General features: G+C 38.2%; 1 protein-coding gene across 4 annotated transcripts; it reads right to left on the bottom strand.

Annotated features, from left to right (window-relative positions):
• Positions 1-8: 8 nt before the first annotated feature.
• On the bottom strand, positions 9-21,474 carry fxr2 (fragile X mental retardation, autosomal homolog 2). Of its 4 annotated transcripts, none has more exons than XM_042759759.1 (17): positions 20,872-21,474; positions 17,963-18,015; positions 14,469-14,562; positions 13,887-13,958; positions 11,571-11,719; positions 11,071-11,164; positions 10,873-10,989; positions 10,413-10,583; positions 10,241-10,319; positions 9,950-10,107; positions 9,651-9,737; positions 8,256-8,475; positions 5,516-5,695; positions 4,929-5,132; positions 3,435-3,530; positions 2,955-3,049; positions 9-1,647 (listed from the first exon to the last, which is right to left on the bottom strand). In XM_042759759.1, the coding sequence occupies exons 1-17, from the start codon at positions 20,920-20,922 to the stop codon at positions 1,537-1,539; spliced, it is 2,031 nt and encodes a 676-aa protein (XP_042615693.1). In that variant the 5' UTR covers positions 20,923-21,474; the 3' UTR covers positions 9-1,536. The 4 variants fall into 4 exon arrangements, with proteins under 4 accessions (XP_042615693.1, XP_042615694.1, XP_018955671.2 ...); XM_042759760.1 differs by having other exon boundaries at positions 9,998-10,107; XM_019100126.2 differs by lacking the exon at positions 3,435-3,530.
• Positions 21,475-21,912: the final 438 nt, after the last annotated feature.

Below are 21,912 nucleotides of genomic sequence, written 5' to 3'. Positions count from 1 at the left end.
CACACAGGTGTCATTCCAGAAATAATTTATTTCACTTCCATTTGAATCTTTTTTGTTTTTCTATGATGTGGAAAGAAAGAAAGAAAGAAAGAAAAAAACCTAAGAGAGCAGGAACCGAGATGACAGTAACAATGTGAGGGAATGCAACCTCCCTTTAACCATGACAACCGCCCCATCACCTTCTCTGCCACAGCTTCAGATCTCCCAGCAGAGACAGAAGAGGCCAAAACCCCATTTGACCAAACTGGAGAGTATTATAATGCTCTTGGATGTACATGTGTGTGTTAGTGTGAACGATTCTATCTATCTCAGTGTTTCTGGTTTTATCTTAATATGGTTTCACTGTTCCCAGAGTGCCTTCTAGATCATCAAGACCAACCATCTACACCAGAGGGTCACCAATCCCCTCCTGCCGCTCATTTAATTATGGGTTGGAAGCTATTGAGTGTGTTCGCACCACTTTCTACGCTCATACTCATCCCGCCTTCCTTCCACATACGGTGGGGAAAGAAATACTGAATCAACACTGTATCTACACATCTGTTTAGTTCTGTTTGGAAAGTCTGCTGACACTCGTGCCTGACATTTTTCGCCCGTTTTAACTGAAGAGACAGAATCCATTCAGGCTTCTTCTGGGTTGTCTCTTGGATCATGTAACGTTCCTCCCAGTTTATATGCTCTTGCTGCATGGCTCACTATAATACATATACAAACGGACACACACTCATACACACACACACAGAGATTAAACACCTTTCACATAATGACTTGACTTTGGACAAACGTCCTAATTTCATGTTTGGCATTATCTGTCTTTTCCCCCAATCTTAACCCCTCTTATTCTGTGTATTCCTGTCATTTCTTCCGACGAACTAAAAACAGGAACCATCAACTTCATCCCATGAACAACGCAAATATTAAGGAGAAAAAAAGAAAATACTCAAGTTTTTTTCAAATTCAAGGCACAATGTCTCTCTGTTTCCCCTTTTTGCCCTTAAATTCAGAGTACCACAGGCTCGATCACTCACGAGAGGCTCCGCATTCAACCCATCGCCTCTCCACTAGCTCCGCCCTCATTTAGCTAACACTGTTTAAGAGATGCGTCTGTTTGGGAGTGTTTCACAGTCCCACACCAGTGAGTACAAACAATCAAAAACAAACAATGACAGCAACGACAACTGCAAAAAGAAAAAAAAATAAACATTTAAATAAAACCCAAAAAGTCACGTCCTGTTTTCTGTGTTACGTCAGAAATATTTGAGTCATATCCATCAGCTCATTTCTGGCAAGCTTGTCTTAAATAAGCACTAAGTACTGATAGATAGGATAAACATACACCGTTACGTGTGGTTTAAAGTAGATGCGTTCGTCATTTTTTTTTTTTTTGTATCATTTTCTTCTCATAGACTTGTATGAATTCAAGGATTTTAGTCGATTTCATTCGTCAGTTTAAAGGTTTACGTGAATGCAAGCAGGGACAGAGTTCGCCATGGTGTCTTGCTTTAGACGTGGGTCTTGAGGGGGCGAGATGACTTTTTAGGAGACGCCATTCACCATGGCTAGAGCCTCCCCGGGCGATGCCACGCCATTGCTAGGGGAGCGCTTGGAAGGAGTGCGCTCTTCCTTACTCACGCTAGTCCCATTTTCCTGAATAATAAAGAATGAAATGCAGTTTAAAACTTTTTAAAACTAAGTTTGGTAGTTATATCTTATAATCCATTACAGTGTACAAAACAACTGTCACAAAACGGCAGCAGCTGCGTTTGTATGAAACGAGAACACGAGCCCGCGATATCAGGATGACAATTAAATAATTGTACACATAATATTGAAGTTCAATATTTTATTAGCTAACCAAACGCAAAGTTTCCACAAAGAAAATCGTCTTCCTAGCAAGAGTACAGTGCCGACTTCTGTTACCCGGATGAGCCTGTGTTGTTAGTTTTTACAGGTTGTTATCAAGGGATAACACACCTCGAAGTCTGCACTGTATTCTTGCTAGGAACAGTTTTTGTTTGTGGAAGCTAGGCGTTTAGTTAGCTAATAAAATATAAAAACTCAATTCAATACTATGTGTACAATTATGTAATTATGTCATCCTGGAGTCGCTCTCTCGTTTCATACAAACGCAGTTGCTGCCTTATTGCGACGATTGTTTTGTACACTCTAATTGATTATATATTATATAACTACTGGTAAGATTGAAAAAAGTTTTGTCTTGAAGCAATATCTTATTACTTATTTATCTGGTGAAATGATGTAAAATAATTGGTATGACTGCACCATTTGTCTTAAATGTCTTAACAGAAGCTTTGCGTTCAATATATTAAAATCAATATTTTGTGTCTTATTTTTACTTATGTGGTAAGAAGCTGTGTAATAAACGGGATAATGTACATCCAGCTGGTTGTTATTACAGAATAACCCCAGACAGGGTGATCAGGACCCCAACTGTGATAACAATGGCAGGGTATACATTACCCCGTACAAATGCAATGCATGTTTCAAAGTTAAGTTGCACTGTAAAATAAATGTATTATTATTATATTTTTAAATATTAATTTTTTGTTTTTTAAATATTTAATATTTATATTGATATTAAAAATGTAATTTCCTATTTTCTTCTTATATTTATAAATACAAAATATATGCAAGTATAAATATTTAAATATTAATATTAGGAAATAAAACAACAACATCAATAAAAAACAAATTTGTATCATTTCATAGTCTCATTGATAAATAAATGACAATTTTGGCCAAATTTTGCGGCTCTAAAGCCTGAAGCTTTTTTCCTCAGTAATTATACAAATAATTATAATACAATCTATATAATATATAAATCTAAAATAATAAATTTATATTTAAAAATACTGAAAAAAATCATGAATATTTTCCCCAAATTGCGGAGTCTTAATCTGAGGCGTGTGTTTTGTGTTGTTGTATTTGCAGACCTTGGGGTGGGACGTGTGCTGTGTCACCTCCTCCTTCTCTGGGAGATTCTGTCTGCTCTGGGAATCGGCACGAGAGATGAAGTCAGCAACCGTAACTATATCAACAGAGAGAACAACAGTATTCAGGTTGAGGGGGAAAAAGCAGCAAGTCATCAAACAAGGAAAGTTATCCTATTACCTACAGCAAACTCTTTATATCTCAGACCTTCTGGAGGCCATGCCTTGTGAAATTAACATCACAAAAAAGCCAACCAAATCTGCAAATATCTCCATTTACAACTGAGCTTTTTGCTAGTTTAGATCTGGTAAGCAACAATCCCACCCAGTCCCTTCTCTCTCAAAAAATGACTTTCTGTCACTCTCTACTAAAGCTGAATAACAGAGAGGAAAATAGCCTTAAAACTTTAAAAAAATCTTCAACTTGACATTTCTCTCTGTCCGTTTTGTTCCTACATCTTTGACCCCTCCCCACTCTCTCACTTGGCTGTCTGTCACGGCTGGTGGAGCCTCCCTCAGGACGATTGCCACGGTTACGACGGCGGCGGCTTCTATTGCGGCGCTGGGGCCTGCCCTCCTCTCTGAGAGAAATAATTAAAGACAAAGAGAGCATGAGATGCAATGACCCACTTATTTTCAGTTTATCTTCTGAGCCAGTTCTAAGAAATTCCCATCAAGCAAATGTCCTTGATCCACTGATGATTCTTTATGACCCCAAAGCTTTCCTAATCTTCCTAGTCTTTTCTGATAATGCTCTCTCAAGTACACAGATACCCCTGTTTTACAAATGTAACTTTTTGCTTAAATTCCGATCAAATATTCTGGTACAAGAGTGGCTTTCAGTTGCCATTACCTTGGAAATAGAAGTGATGCTCTCTTTATTCCTGAGACGATTTCAGCCCATTGAGTGACTAAACTTTTTCAAATAAATGCAGCCTTGGTGAGCATAAGCGAGAAAAAAAAAAAATCGCAAGAAATACTACCAATCCAAAAAAAAAGCAAAACTGGGTAATTTGACCACATTAGCTGCATATCACATCACCACTTTTTTTCTCCAAATAGTTAAGTGCTTAAAATAAATAAATAAATAAATAAACAAATAAGTGTTGAGCAGCCAACCAGTGAATAACCACAAGACAAATAATAAATGATGCGAGATGCACAGAAGCTGCTTTCTCTCTGTTGGACTGCACGCCCTTGATGATATTTACGGTCATTTGTTTAGTAAATGAACTAAGAGGAAGCTCATTAACTCTTTTCCTGCCAGCATTTTTAAAAAAGGTTGTTAGCCACTGCCACCGATTATGATGATGTTCACTAAAATTTGATGGCTTACAGTATATTTTGCTGTATGAATATTTGTATATGCAATACACCAAAATAAAGATCAAAGTCTTACTTTTAAACAAAAAAATCTGTTTTATTCTAGCTTAAAGCATTCTTTTTTATCAACACTTGAATGTAGTTAGGTTTCATAAAAATGTATAATTTTGAGCAAAAAGCTGAGAAAATCACATTTCTATCAAAAACTACATCTGGATAATATTCAGTATGATTATCAAAGCATAAATCCAATAAATCGCTTCCATCAACACCTCCAAAGCTTGCACAGACATATACCACTTCCTGGATCATCATTTTACTTTGTAATATTATGCAGTTTTCATTTATATGCTGTCTATTGCTGATGATCGCATTATTTATCATATGCATCTGTTTACATAAGAGATCTCTAGTTTCTCCGTCCTGTTCATGTGTGTTTTTGTTTGGGAGGTTTTGTACTCATTTAGAAGATGTGTAATAGCGCCCCCGAGTGTATAACAGTGAAAACACAAAAAGCCATAAAAACTCGTCAATGGCGGGGAAAGAGTTAAAAAGTTTTACAACTGCTTTGCAAAAATAGGGTGCAAATTAAGTAGACTAAAATATTATTCTTAATCAACCTGTATGTATCAAAATAAACAAACTTTGTCGTACCCAGTCCATTCTCACTGGCGGCTGCCTGACTGTCTGATTCATTAGCGGCTGCATCCATAAGGCTGGGTTCCTGGTCGTTACGGCGACGACGTGAACGTCTCCTGCGGTCAGTGCCGCCCATGCTCTCACTGGCATCTGTATCACCACCTATTTCACCTTCTCCCTCCAGCAGAGAGTACGGGTTACTGTCTGGATCTCGGAGAACTGGAATGTACACAAATAAACTGATGTTCAGCAGGGCACAAATGATGCTATACAGGAGACTGCATGCATAAGCTACCAAGCATTTAAAAAAAAAAAAATCGTAATTTGTATTCATTTCACCCTATAAGTTTTATTTTATTTTTTTTAAAAAACCATGGTTCCCACAACTTTTGACAGTTTTTGTTTTCATGACACTTTTACTTGCTTTACTGAACGGCAATTTATTAGTGTTTTTTTGGAACAAAGAGAGATTTCACACCAGAGCCATTTCTATCCAATTAAAAAAAAAAAAATTTATATTCCCTCTAGAAATTCTAAAACTCTAAGACCTGTTTTAAACATGTTTTTTTTTTTTTTTTTTTTTTTCAGCAATCAGTATGTACCTGAGCTGATAGTGTTAGTGTTTCGGGGCCCTGGTCCACCCCGGCCCCTACCAGTGCTGGAGCCACGGCCACGACCTCCACGCTTGGAACCCCTGTCATCTCCTCCAACACCTTTTGGCCTGGGCTCCCGCTCTCCTATCTCTTCTGTCTCTGATGCATTTGACATTTCAGAGTTTGTCCCTGCAGAAAGACATTGTTACTGAGCAATTCTTTTACAGTCACAGTTAAATGTGACAATCATTCAGTTAATAAACACCCCATTTTTAGATTTACTTCCGACAACTGCATTAAAAGCAGGATGTGATAGCATTATTATTAAGCACTATTATCTGAAGCCATTTGGGGTCAATGGGTCCCATTTATTGTAGTAACATTTCTCAAAAATATTACAGGATGGATAAAAAGTTTGCATATGATTTTTAATAATCCCGAATGACAATATAAATTATATATAGCGTACAACAGGGCAAGTGTTGGGCTAGTTACTCCAAAAATGTAATTTATTACTTTTTACTAGTTACTCCTTTCAAAAGTATTATTATTACTTTACATATTATTATTATATGCCAACAGTAATTAATTACACTACTAGTTACATTACCTTTCCTTCATGCCCCACAGAAGTTGTAATTGTGTATCTTCCACATAAAATTCTTCCAAAACGTTACTAACAATTTATTTCTGCCTCATCATTTGACCAAAATCTACACTGGATCGCAGTCAGACTGCAGTTTTTACAAACACTCAATGGTGATTGATGGTGACTTTTAAGGAAAAGTGTTGTATTAATTGTCATATGTAGCTTGAAGCTAACTGTAGCTATAATTTCTCCATTACCCAAATATGATAATATTTATTATAAGTATTTTATCGAAAGAAATCACATAAGTTCATAAGATTTTTTAAGAGTTAAGTAATGCCACAGTTTCTACATCTGTATTCAGATCTTAAAATCAGTGTAATGGCAATATCTCCATCTCCTGACTGTAAGCTTTTCTGATGCACTGGTGGCTTCATGTGCCTGTGCAAGTCTGAAAATTATGAAAATACATCTAGGAATAATTTGATAGCTGGATTTCAAATCAGTAGGGGTTGAGGCATCAAAAGTAGCTAAGTAACGAGCTGTTTTATGGATGGTAACTGTAATACAAAATCTAGAATCTTGAATATTATGACTTGAAATCTTATTAGTAATTAGTTACACTACTAGTTACTGCAAAAAGTAATATTATTACAGTAAGTAGTTACAGCTTAACACTGAACATGGCACACAATATGGAAAATGTATGGGAAAAAAGTTGTTTCTTTCGTTTAAAAAAAAAAACACACAACACCACAAACCTTCTGACCCACATAAGACCCACAAGCATGGAGCAAAATTTAGTAATACAAATACTTCACCTAAAGATAATGTGTTTTGCACAACATCAAAGATAATACTAATTCAAAATAAGCACTTCATAACATCTTAAAGATCATTAAATATTAGATCAAGAACAGAAATTACTCAATGCTGTAACTTGTAATCACGTCAAGGATCCTACAAGTTTCCTGGTTTATGTAGATGTTTATACAAGTGTTTTTGCGCCATCTAGTGGCTTAGAGCAATCAATTTCATGATGTATAACAAAAATTCTGGTACAGCTGGGTTAAAGGATTAGTTCACTTCCAGAATAAAAATAATTTACTCACACCCATGTCATCCAAGATGTTCATGTCTTTAGTTCTTCAGTCGAAAAGTAAGGTTTTTGAGGAAAACATTCCAGTATTTTTCTTCATATACTGGACTTCAATGGGGACCAACGGGTGAAGGTCCAAATTGCAGATCCAATGCAACCTCAAAGGGCTCTAAACGATACCAGCTGAGGAAAAAGGGTCTTATCTACCAAAATGATCGGTCACTTTCTTAAAAAAAAAAAATCAAAAAAAATTTTTTTTTAATACTTCTTAACCACAAATGCTCGTCTTGCACAAGCTCTGCAATGCACGTCCGTGACGTCACGCATTACGTAGTCACGTTGAAAAGGTAATGTGTGACGAAGGCAGAAATACAGACTCCGTGTTTACAAGTGTGGAGAAGGAGGAGCGCCCAAAAGTTTTTTGTTTTTGTCTTTGTGTCAGTTTAGTGTTTAAAATGGTCAATTGGTGTGCATATCTTGGATGTTTAAATCTTTTAAAACCTTTGTTTTGTAAAGGGCATTTGACTTGGTCTTTGCACGCTTACTTCATAAACACTGGGTCTGTATTTCTGCCTTCGTCACGCGTGACCTTTCCAACGTGACTACGTAATGCATGAAGTCACGGACGTGCATTGCAGAGCTGGAGCAAGACGAGTGTTTGAGTATATACATTTTTTTTTTTTTTTTTAGAAAAGGACAGATCTTTTCGCTAAATAAGACCCTTATTCCTCGGTTGGGATCGTGTAGAGCCCTTTAAAGCTGCACTGAAACTGCAATTTTGACCTTCAACCGGTTGGTCCCCATTGAAAGTCCACTTTATGAAGAAACATACTAGAATGTGTTCCTCAAAAACCTTACTTTCTTTTTGACTGAAGAAAGAAAGACATGCACATCTTGGATGACATGGGGGTGAGGAAACTATCAGGACATTTTAACTCTGGAAGTGAACTAATCCTTTAACCCAGCTGTACCCAAAATCTTGTTATACATCATGAAATTGATAATTAAATGTATAGACAGACTGTCCAAAACATAAGAGCATCATGGGAGTCGTATCTCACCATAGCCAGAGTATGTATTGTTAGATTTGCGTCCACGTCCTCTTCCCCCGTAGGTGCGTGTGGTCTGCAGGGAGTTGGTGCTCTCGTCCGTGAGGTAACCCCGTTCACGCTCGCCGGTGACCCCTGAACCAGAGCGGGTGGGGGGTGCGCGATATCCCACCCCAATCTGACGGAGCTGTTCATCAATCTGTAAGCGCTCAAGACGCAACTGCTCCACCTCCTATCAATCACAGAGAGAGAAAGCACTGTCAGGCATTGCTGTTAAACCACAAGCAGAGTTACAGAAAACAGGAATAGAGATCACAAATGTGATATAATGTAATCATTTCTATTTTTTTGTTTAATAGCAAAATAGGGAAAAACATGCTATTATTATCTATGACAATATAATATATAAGATAATATGATTAAATATGTAATATAATGAACACATATATCATACAATATATGATAAGAAAATATAAAAATATATTATATAGCAATAATATATAGCAAAAAAGAACAGATAAAATATATTTATATTAGGGCTGTCAAATGATTAATCACGATTAATCACATCCAAAATAAAAGTTTTATTTACATAATATATGTGTGAATACTGTGTATATTTATTATGTATATATAAATACACACACATGCATGTATATATTTAAGAAGAATATGTTATGTTTATATATTAAATATATTTATATATAATATAAAATATAAGAATATAAATATATAAATGTATATACATGTAAATATTTTCTAAATATTATAATTTATGTGTGTGTATTTATATATACATAATAAATATACCCTGTACACATACATATATTATGTAAACAAAACTTTTATTTTGGATGTGATTAATCGTGATTAATCATTTGACAGCCCTAATATATATATTTAATATATATATAAATGTTTAATATATAGCAATAATATATAATATAATATACAAGACAACAAAATATCAGAATTATAAAAAATATAATTAGGGATTACATAATTACAGAGAAGGATAACGTGGTACAGCTGGGCCGGGATGGACAGGGGAAATGGCTATTTTGAGAGGTAACTGGGTAGACAGCATGTAATCCACACTTTGCCCCCTCCCCCACCAAATCTACCCCCAATAGGGGTATTTTTAGCATCAGTTGGTGGTTAAGTTTGACCAACAGCTTTCCATGACGGAGGAGATCAGCTGACCAATCAAGAGACAGTTCATTTCAAAAGCTCATCTTTAGTAGGGCACAATGAATTCAATATATCTTTCATATATTAAATGTTTTCAACATTTGAGAAATTTTGAGTCTTGAACAATAACAGAACAAACAGGAATTTCCAGACACCCTTCAGCAACTGCGAAGAGTTCAGAGACTGAACACCTTTCATGCCTGCCTGGTGACTAACCTGAAGGTAGGCCACATGGTACTCCAGCAAGGCCTGGGCGTTACTGATGTTCTCTTTGGTTCCAACAAAGATAAAGGGAACCATTCCCTGCACAACAAAGGAAAAGGAGGGATAACATTTGTGATGTTAGTGAAATCAGAAGCTATCTCAGAGGTTAAATGATTAAAAATGCTCAAAATGTGTGTACACTTGCATGAAAATAAACAGCTTGTTACTAATATTGTGTTGTTTTCCTCACTGAGGTTTTATTTAGCTGTAACAGTGAGAGGTTTGTTGTATCAGGTGGGCGGCTCATTCACCTCTTGGCTGCTGACAGTGTTGTCTCTGCCAGCCCCCTGCCTGCCTACCTCCTCCCTGGGCAGCTTTTTATCATTGTCCCCTTCGATCCGGACTCGAACCACGCCCGATTTGTCTACTATTTCCTGGATAATTTTGCCGTTTTTACCAATGACTTTGCCTGTTGTGAAAGAGCGAAAATCACTGGGTAAGAACACTTGGGCAGATTTTCAGAATTTATGCTGAGCTAATGTCTGTCCACAAATGAACTGCATTCAGAACTCCAAACGGAATGTGTCTAATAAGCAACTCACCTACAAGGTTCCTTGGAACCTGGAAGGAATCCTCCTTAAACTCCAGATAGGTCCTGGCCTGCTTCACAGCCTCTGGGGTTTGAGTCAGAAAGAACAGCCCATCAAAATCACTGCTGTCACTCGCCTTATATGTATCTTTATAAAAAATTAAAAAAAGATGAAAAGTAAATACCTCTCCATAGATCCTGAATGTGCAGCTCTCTTCTTCCAGCTCAATGGCAGTGATGCCGGGAACTTTGCGGGCCTGTTGGATGTTGGCACCGTGAGAACCTATGGCCAGACCCATTAGATCCTCACGCACTTTCACTTCTTCCTGATACGCAGACGCCAGCTGTTTACTCGTCTGCAGTACACACAAAAACACACAAATGTTGAGCTGGTTGTGTTTAATTAAACCACAGGGGGAATCCAGCATGACAAGAATAACATGCACATAATGACAAAAAAACAAAACAAAAAAAAACACAGAAAAACAACAGTATAACAAGAAGTCTGAAGTACTATTTCTGTTAATTGGTCAAGTGGATATGATTAACGGTCAATGCAATAATCTCAAACTAGCTATTATATCTACACATGCAGATGTTGAGAAAAATGAGTAACAAATAAATAAAAAAAATGTATTTGTGTACCTCTAAGTGTTTAGTGGCCTCCTCGTTACGGGACATAAGCATGAGTTTGGTGCGAATACTCCGGAAGTGCATGTCACTCAGTAGTGCTGCTCGTTTCACCGTGCACTCGTTTGTGGACTGAGGAGAAACAGACATATTTCGTTAAGACACAACACACAAGTATCACAATGAGAGTGTAAATAAGAATGAATCACTGACCAGGACAATAAGTTGGTGTGTAAAGGTGCTGTAGAAGATGCAGTTGGCTCCGATTGCTTTCCTGAAGTCTTTGTGGATGTTCTCAGTCAAACAGCTGCATCATTCAGAATAGAAAAGAATACATTTCAATTTTTCAAAATTATATTATTCAATTTAGGGACCCATGAAATCCATTTTAATTTTCCCAAAATTAAGTGTTCTCATTTTCTTTTTTTACTCTTAGCGTCTTTGAGTTTGTGTAGCAGACAAAACCATGTCACTGATTCACAAAGAGACACGCAGAGCATGCAGACTTACCAGCGACATGCACTGACTGGCTTATGTCATGTTTATTTCTGCTGTGTGATTAATCCATACTGGGTAAAAATCTCCAGAGCTTATCATCGATATCGACAAATCTTATTGCAATCTCAATATGATATTGCTTATCACCCAGTTTTTTGAGGCTGACAGTCTATGACTAAAAAGTGGACTATCAGAAGACTTCATGTGTGACTTACATGTCTCTGAGATCCTCGGGTACAGCGATGGGGACTTTGTAAAAGGTGTTTTCAGAGGAGGGGATGTTGGGATTGACTGGCCGGATTCGTTCCGATGTGACAATTTCATTGTATGTGGCATCACAGGCTGCGTATTCGATCACATAGAACTGAACAGAAAAAAAAACATCACAATGCACATAACACATATGAAACAAACCAATGTTTGCATGTTGAACACAGTTTATAGTTTAGGTAGTTACATTGGATTATTATACCAATTATTACTCTCTGGAATATTTTTGATTACACAAACACGGCATTCTTGAATCAAATATTTTTGTATAATAACCGTTAAGATGTGTATTTGACCATTTAACCTCAAACTTTTTTACATTGCTACTTTCCAAATTAGTGGAAACTCTTGTTGGGTTTATTTTGTGGTAATGAGCAGCTGACTGTTTATTACACAAGTCACAATAGCCTCTTTCACACTCTCACCACTTTAAAGACAGAGCAAACAGACTGAAGCTGCTCAAAGACGGTTTTGTCTGGTAAAACTTTAATTTTAGATCAACTGGGCAATACATTGAACCAGGATACATGTTAAAATACACAAGATTAAATAATAATTGATTATTCGTTATAATTCAAAATAATTAATATTAAAGATTAATAAAACAGTCCATCAAAAAAAACATTCATAAATACACAGTCATACTCTTTGAAATGACTACTAACGCAAAGGGACATGTCCAAAATATTTTTCTGGCAATGACAGCATATGAACCCAGAACATTCCTTAAACCTGATGCCTAAGCACGACCTATATAGAGGATCCCAGATGTCTTTAAACAGACCTACATTTTGCAGTTGTTTATCTTGCTCATGCATACTGAATGCATATTCTAGAGCTTAAGGAGATCTGCTATTAGATCACCAGAGGGTTCAGTCTGACTCAATAAATGAGATCACTCTAGTGTTTATTAGGGGTGGGAGAAAAAATAGTTTTTCCGATGCATCGTGATTCTCTCTTCAACGATTCTGAATCGATTTTGAACATTTCAGAATCGATTCTGAGCTTGTTTATTTTTTCCGCATATGGTACGTGCGTGCTAGAGCTTCATTGCGGCGGGCTTCATTGCACAGAATTTGCGCTGTGAGACACGTGCACATTGCTTGACAGTCTGTGCTTCCACCGGCCGTGTTTTACTTTTGATATGCTTTCATTTATGCCGTTTGGAATGCAGTAGTATTAGATGCACGAAACTTGCGCACTGACAGACTTTCACGTGCGCTTTGGGTTTGTTGTCCTGAAGCTCAACTGTGGCTATGGTTAAATGCACTTGCATTTTCGATTACTTTTATATGAAATTGATGTACACACAGTCAGTTATGTTTTCAGAGCAGGACAAAACATCTGATATCGAAATAGATCTGTCCATTAGTGTGAATGCAGCCTCTTAAATCTGCCACCGTCTATGATCTCATCAGTAATAACCAAACGGCAATAATGCTGAGGAAACTATTGTCTGTAAACTTTCGGACACTTAAAGAACACTTATTTTAAATAATTGTTTTAAAAAATAGCCTGCTGTGCTTATATAATAATAATAAAATAATAGTAAAGTTAATTTTGCACAAAATAAATTTGATATAAAATGTATATGAAAATGTAGGCACGTGCCGTGATATTGAAAACTGAGAATGTGACACATGGTGATATTGAGTTGATAATGACAATCGTAATTGAATTGTGAAACCAGTCAAGATTCACACCCCTGTTTTTAAGATGGCAGAACTGACATACAGAGATTCCAACTATAAACAAAAAAACTGCAATTTTATTTAGGATGTAAAGTTTTAAAGATGTATTTGCACAGCAGAAGAATTAATTGGGGAAAAAATGTAGATCAAGAATCGTTTTGGAATCGGATCGTGACTCCCAGAATAAGAATCGGATCTGATTGTCAAGTGCCTGAAGATTCCCACCCCTAATAGATGTACAGGATGTATGACAACATTGTGATGCATTGATGCTTTGTTAACCGTAATCGAATTGAATCGTGGGCCTCTGAATTGTAATCGAATTGAATCTTGAGATACCCATAGATTCCCACCCTTAGTGTTTATGGGTAACTGGGTCAGTGCTGCAGATGTATGTTTTAAAGGCCTACTAGACCCCAAAAGATCTGAAACACCCTCAATCAATATTCATATGTTCACATTGGACTCAACTTCAGAGTGAATAATGAGAGACGGAACCCTTGAAATGCAGACCCCGTAACCCACATCTGATCAAACATGTGCTCATGTGCACACCAGGACTTGACTTACCTCTCCCTTCATCATCCTGACCCTCGCCATCCACCAGCCGCAGGGCTCCTGATCGTTGGCTCTGGAGTAAACCTGCAGGAGAAAGACCAGGTCAGGTGATTGCATGCAGGGAAGCACTGAAAGAAATGGCCAGTCTGTGTTTAACAGAAAGCAAGAAACAAATTAGTACCCTTCTTTGTACCATAAAAGGAGTGTGCTAAAGTATGGAGAGAAATAAATAAACAAAAGACAATGCAGAATGTGCCAGGTATGTATGTATCTAGTGGTCGACTTGAAAATGCCAATACCTACAGAGTAGGATGCATAACATATTAGATTTAATGATAGCAAATAAGACTTGCTCCACACATTTGCTGAAATTTAAAGAACACATTCTCACAATATTAAGTCAATTCACTGAAGCGTACCTGAAATTAAAACATGCATCAATAAAGCATAATAAATTGACAGTCTGATATATGTTTTGAAAGCAGAGGACTTCAAAGGGCTTTTTCTCCAAGTGATGATTCATATACGGGGGGCCTTTTTTCAGGGTGATGACTGAGGGGTGTTCCGGGTGTTTCAGAGTGAATGTATCCCTACCTCCACTTCATCTCCCTCACAAATGTCCTTGTGGTAATCGGTTGGGGGTGGCAACCTCACGTCACTGAACGGCAGTTGTCTCTCTGGTTGCCAGCTTGTGGAAAGAAGCCACACACATAGACACAGTTGTCAGTAAGTTTTCTAACGAAAGAACAGGCATAACAACACCCCACCTCCAAAAACCATGGGCCCACTGGCCTAACAAACCCAATACAGAGAGGATCATCACGTGATTATCATTGCGGTTTCTTGTTTTTTTTTTAATGTTCCTGTGCTCTTTCGTTTATTCTGTATTCCTGTCTTATATATATATATATATATATACATATATACATACATACATATATATATACATACATACATACAAACATATATACATACATACATATATATATACACATACATACATATATATATACATACATACATATATATACATACATATATATACATACATACATACATACATATATACATATACATATATATATATACATATATATATGTATGTACCCTTACATTGTAAAGCACTTTTAGAAGCTCCTTTAAAGGCGCTACAGAAAATAAAGTTATTATTATTAGTTTAATGGAATATATTTACAATTAAGTAAAGAGGATGGGTGTCAACACTGAGATATGAGGGGTCACTGTGGATCTACTGAAATGAGCAAATCATATGCACGCTTGTAAAAATCACAACTTTGAATAATTCACTCCAAATAGATCTAAAACACTAGCTGTTTACTCATTCAGCTATAAACCTCAAACTTTTCTTAAAATCTCTCACACACTGTCTCAATCTTTACTATTATACACAAATCAAACAAAATCGTAAGCACATGGTGTGAGAGAGATGTTAGTGATCAGCAGAACCATCCCAAGAATGGCAGGGCCACTGTCCCTTGCTCCCCTGCCTGCATACCTCACCGGGCTATTTATAGATCTCAGTCAGGCCGAAACAGGGAGTGTGAGTAGGGGGAAAAAGACAGAGATATAGATGGAGGAGCAGGGAGACATGGGGGAAAAAGAGGGAAGGAGCAGGACAGGAGAACTATAAAGAGCTGCCTGACAGCTGCCCGAGCGAGTTAGCACAGGTGCAGAGAGAGACAGGCTGGAGCACATGGCTAAAGGAAAAGTGGAAGTGATCTATCAGTTGAGCTCTAAAGAAAACAAGCTGATTGTGAGATGAGCACAATCAGATCACCATAGACAAAAACATTAAAAAAAGGGCTGCATTTTAAGAGTGAGCTATAATATCTGTATAGTAAAAATGTGTTTAAATACATGTGCAGATCGATCTACTTGTTAATAAAATAATGATTACATCAACATTTCTTTATTTATACAAAATATATACGGTTCAAAAGTTTTGGGTCAGTTAGATTTTTTTTTGTAATGTTTCTGAAAATACCTTTTATACTCACCAAGGCTGTATTTATTTGATCAAAATACAGTAAAAACAGTAATGTTGTGAAATATTACTACAATTAAAAAGTGCTTTCTATTAATGTATTTTAAAATATCATTAATTCCTGAGATGGCAAAGATGAATTCTAAGCAGTCATTACTCCAATCTTTAGTGTACTATGACTCATCAGAATTTATTTAGCAACATAATAAATGTTTTACTGTGACTTTTGATCTATTAAAAAACATCTTTGCTGAATAAAAGTATTTTAAAATCTTACTGACCCAAAACTATTGAATGTATTGTGTGTGGTTTATATGTATATTAAGTTAACAAACATGATAACAACATGCTAGTAACTTGTTAATCATGCTAAAAAACTTACTAAACATGCTAATCATGCTAGAATCATGCTAGCAACATGCTAGTAACTTGCTAATCATGCTAACAACATGCTAGTAACACCCTAGCAACCACCCTGAGTACCCTAGCAACCACATAGCAACTCCCTAGAAACCACTCTGGGTACCATAGCAACCGTATAGCAACACCCTAAAAACAACTCTAGGGTGCCCCAACAACCGCATAGCAACCCCATAGAAACGGACATGGGTACCTTAGGTACTTTATAGAATGAATTTAGAAATTTTAGTAGTCATGGAAGTTGGCGCATAGAAACACCTTAGCAACCACCCTGGGGCACCTTAGCAACCATCCTGGGTTCCATAGCAGCTGCATAACAGCACCCTAACAACCACCCCAGGTAGCTTAGCAACACCCTAGCAACCACTCTGAGTGCCCTAACAACTGCATCGCAATACCCTAGCAACCAACCCAGCTACCCTAGCAACCCCATAGTAACACCCTAGCAACCACCTTGAGTAACGTAACAATTGCATAGCAACACGCTAGCAACAGCCTGGGTAACTTAGCAACCACATAGTTATACCCTAGCAACCAACCCAGGTACCCTAGCAACCCCATAGTGACACCCTAGCAACCACCTTGACTACAGTAGCAACCACATAGCAACACCCTAGCAACAGCCTGGGAACCTTAGCAACCACATAGTAAAACCCTAGCAACCACCCAAAGTACCTTAGCAACCTCAAAAACGTATCCTTGTGGTGTGGTTTGAAAGGAAGAGATGAATATGCGTGTGTACTGCTCAGATTTGTCAAAATGGCGCTACACTGATTTGGAGAGACACAGAGGAGAGGAATTGTTGAATAAAGTTGTTATTTTTGTTTTATTCGCGTACAAAAAGTATTCTCATCGCTTCATAACGTTACGGTTGAACCACTGATGGCAGATGGAGTATTCTGACAATGCTTTTCATGCTTTCCTGGACCCTGACACTGTTATTTACTTGGCAGTCTATGGGACAGTCTCAAGCCTCCCTGTTTTCATCCAAAATATCTGAAATTGTGTTCCGAAGATGAACTGAGCTTTTATGTGTTTGGAATGACATGGGGGTAAGTGATTAATGACAAAATTTTCATTTTGCAATGGAGTATCCCTCTAAAGTGTTTCATCCAGGTCGCCAGTAGCAAACAATGGAGCGTGCTTTGCTGGACAAACTAAGTAATTACACCATTTCAAGCATTTTATCTGCGTTATATGTTCTGTAAAAAAAAATTCATATCGGTGGCATATTCAACTGATAAATTCAGCAAATCGATATATTGATCGGGCTCTAATGCATACATCCATATATGGGCCCGGCCCGCCCATGCATCACGTCTTGTGCAGAGCAATGGTACTGCACTTGGTATTTATATAATAATAAAATCAAATACTATTTTTGATTTTATTATTATTTACATTTTTATGAATTTATATCAAATCAACAGAACTGATGGACCAACTACAGTACCACTGGTAAAACACCATGTTAAAGACCCTAGAGATACATACACTGCATTTTAACAGGGTAAAAAACTCTTCTCTTCTTGGCTAACCTTATATTTTTGTTGGTTGTGTAGGTGGCAAAGTGTGAACACTCATCACAAGCAAAACCTTTTGAAACAGGCAGAGGCTTTGGGAAAGAGTAGGCCTATGTACAGGAAACGTTCGGCCAACTTACTTGTTTTCAAAGACTATCGTGAGGGAGTCTTCGTGTACATCCTTGATGAAACCCTAAAAAAAGAAGAGAAAAATATGTAAATAAGCATAAGTGTTTTACATGGAACCAAGTTAGTATCTGTTGATGAGGCAGCAACATTGCTAACAAAATCTTTGTGAAATGCAAAGGTGATAAAAAAGCATGTGCTTTCATTCATTAAATGTATTAAACAAAGTAACATGTATATATATGTGTGGCAAACGTGGAAACAAGCACGTCACAGGTGTAGTATTTGCTAGCTTGTGAATGTGAGACGTAATTGGGCAGTCGGGGGGAGGCACCCAAAGTCCCCTCCTCAAAATCTGTTCCTCATCCATCACTCCTCCTTCCTCCACAAATCTATCAGAGCTGCCATAAAACGATTACTCCAGTCGCCACCCCAATCATAGCTCAGCTACATACAGACAATGCCTAATATGGGACGGAGAGACTGAGACGAGAGAGAAAATTAGACAGAATAAGTGCCAGTATGCAACCTGCTTGAAAAAGACAGGCTGGTCTCAGGAAAACTAGCACAAGTACATATGCAGACCGGTTAAGAGTCACAATACACATGGATTCACAATTTCACATACAACCATCTAATGCATGAATCTGAATCACGGTTGCCAAATCCATATTATCCAGATGAGAGAGAGGCTTCTACAGTATTTCTTTCTGTATGTCTATAGGGCAATGTACAGAACCAGTATAAAAACAACAACAACAAAAAAATGTAAATGTGCAACAAATGTCAGCTATTAAATATACATATATTATTTAAAATGCCTGCTCATTAATAAATCAGCAAAAGAGCCTGAAAGTGACTAGGCCTTCTTTTAATATAGACTGTCCTGTATTGAATCCATTCCAACATACTAGATTGAAGTCACATATTCCTATGTCTGCTGACGGCTATGCCTAGAAGAGGCACAGAGTCTTACATTAGGGTGGCAATTTTGGGAATGTGACACTACAGACGTGCAGGACCCAACTGGATGAGTGGCAAATAACTAATCTATGATGGAGACTCTTGGACATGTGGGTCCTCCATTCATTGCCCCGCATGTGGGGAACCTTACGGAAACCTTGAAGTTAATTAACAAACAAAACAATATTTTAAGATTTCAGAATTATGAATAGATTTTGTAAAACTTCCATTTATTCATTTGGAAAAAAACACTTGGAAAAAAGACTGATAATACATATTCAAGACAGGACTGAAAATATTACCTTAGGAACTGGCACATATCGGTTACTCTGATTACTAATCTAAATACGGAGGCACACTTTGCCCTACAATACTTATTGTCCAACGTATTGGAAACATTATAAAGATTTCATCCACTCATGACCTGGTTACAAAACCAAGACTTTGGAAACTTCTCGAGGGCACTTCAAATCCCAGACCAGGTTTTCATTAAGAGGAAAGTGCTGACACTTCTGGTTGGGATTACGCGTTAATAGAGATTTGGAAGAACACGAGACAATGTTATCAGCAAAAAATGCAGAAGGCATATATAAACAAAACAGAAGTGAGACTAAACCGACAAGAATTCATCTTTTACCTAACATTACAATGAGGGGTCATGGAAGGGAAAAGTCAAGAGAGTAAAGGATAAAACCAGAGAGGAGTGGTAGTAATAGTATTGGTGGGGGTTGTAGAGTGTTGGGTGTCAGCAACGAGATCACCTGTTCCTCTTCCACCTGCTTTGGTCCCTCAAGAGTTTTACAGCTCGAAACAGCCGTCACCGTCACCTTAGTGCAAAATAGTACATCCCTAAATAAAAAAACCCTGATCTAATAACATAATATGACCATCAGTACATAAGAATGTTTCATACGGTTTTTGCAGAGGAGTTCACACTTCCTCAGAGTTGGATGAAACATGTGAAACGTACTTCTTGTGCTTTATGACATACATTTGTGTGACTTTGAAGCTGGAGCTTGATAATGCTGGAGGGTTAGACTACAACATCTAAAAGCCATGTGACTGATCCATCACCTGGTACTGATCTCAATCTGAACAAATTCACCTTCAAAGGCAACAGTGGTTCAGAAACGAGTGTTTGCTCAAAACAACCCATTTACTTGATGCAACACTATCACAAACACCATCATGTTTTCTCATCACAAGAGCTGGACTGAGTGGTTTCCCACAGTCTAACCTCAACTCAAGCTGACCAAACAAAGAGGACATGCTTGTGAACACGCAACCAATGGCACCAGATTTCACATACACACATAAAACACACAACATAAGCCTGAAACTTTGATAAGCTTAAAAACAAGCTCACAACCTCAGTCTCCAATGGGTAGTTCACATGAAAATAATTGAGTCATTAAAGAAGAATGACTATGTCAGACACCGTTGACTTTCACTGTCTGGAAAGGATGCAATAAAAAAGTAAATAACACTGTCAGTCCCCAACAACTCCTTTTGTGGCCCACAGAAGGAAGGAAGGATTTGGAACAACATGAGGATAATAAATGATGACAAAATTCATTTTTAGCCTAACTATTCCTTCAAGCATTAACGCACTAATGTCCCATTATGTGTCTCAAAACACCCATGTGATGCTCAGAAATGCTGCCAAGGTAGGGCAGCTCACTAGATTTTGAGATAAAGCCACCAGCTTCTAATCAACAGACACACTGGTGGCTAAAAGAAATCGGAGCTTGTACGGTTTACAAGCTAAGAAATAAAAAACAATCTCTCCAAACAGGCCGATGACTAGCGAGCAGGTCCAAAACAACAGAGCGCCCTTACGTCTCGGGCCTCTTTGAAAGTGATACACATCAGTGCATCACACCCCCAGCTGTCCTCACTCGTTCGTGCATGCGTACACTACACCTTTGGTTAAATATTGTTTTTCTTAAAACGAAGTTACCTTGTAGAAGGCCCCGTTGGAGCCGCGCACCTCTACCGCCAACCCGTCCATGTTCGTCGGCGTGTCCCCACGACTGAGCCTCTCTTTAGGCGCTCCGACAGCGTGCGAGTCCGGTACCACCCCCAGCTTCACGGGCCTCTCGCCGTTCTCCGGCCGCTTGTGTGTGTCCAGTGTTTCGGGTGGGAGAGGGGGCAAAGGTGACGGGGGGAGCACAGGAGCCACAGGGAAGGGTTCAGCTCCGACACCCTTTCCAGCGGGATAAGTTAATAACTCAATGACTGCAGCCTAGAGCGCGAGAGAAGCTCGCACGAGTGCCGTTTGTGGCAAGTCTGAAGCTGGAGTGATGCTGTCTGATGACGGAGGATGTAAACGAGGTGTTAGCACAACAGCTAGCGCAGCCGCTAATCAACGGTCACCGACACCTTCTAGCACTTGAACTCACGGTCCCTGCATATGTCGGGGTGTTTTTCGTGGGAATCCTCTATAATATTTCTGAGAACGCTGTTGATTAGGACGTTTGTTCTTTAGTAAGACTGTAGTGCTGCGTTACTTCACCCTTCCCCTCCAGCACACGCCGTCAGAGTGGAGCAGCAAGACTGTGAATGACCCCGAAATCCCCACCCCTCTCCACTTCACGTCCCGCCTATCTTAGCTTTCGTGGTTGTGATTGGTCTGTTACGCTGCCACTCACACACAGCTGCGCGCTGTGATTGGCTGAACCGTCGGGGGCCGGTCGACGCGGACCCAGTGCTCGCGGCTCCTGGTTCGCCGGGCTTGTCCTATTAGCGCCAGTTGTGTAGTTGCTATATTTGGGTGGCTCTGTTTTTTGACGAGACCCACCGATTCACAAAAACTCTGATACATGATGTCATGTAAAGAAAGACGACAGTTTCCAAACGCTCTTTCTTTCTCTATACTGATATACCTTAGGGAAAAGTTATAAAGGAACATGAGGCGTAATATTTATCTTACGCAGAGTTTTAGAACAGATGCTTTGGGGCCTTTCATAATGTCAAACATACTGTGCAACCGCATGAATCA

This window comes from Cyprinus carpio, chromosome A7 (assembly GCF_018340385.1).
Source record: "Cyprinus carpio isolate SPL01 chromosome A7, ASM1834038v1, whole genome shotgun sequence".
Classification (NCBI taxonomy): Eukaryota; Metazoa; Chordata; class Actinopteri; order Cypriniformes; family Cyprinidae; genus Cyprinus; species Cyprinus carpio.
The sequence above is the reverse complement of the archived record's forward strand: the minus strand, read 5'-3'. Positions and strand labels throughout refer to the sequence as shown.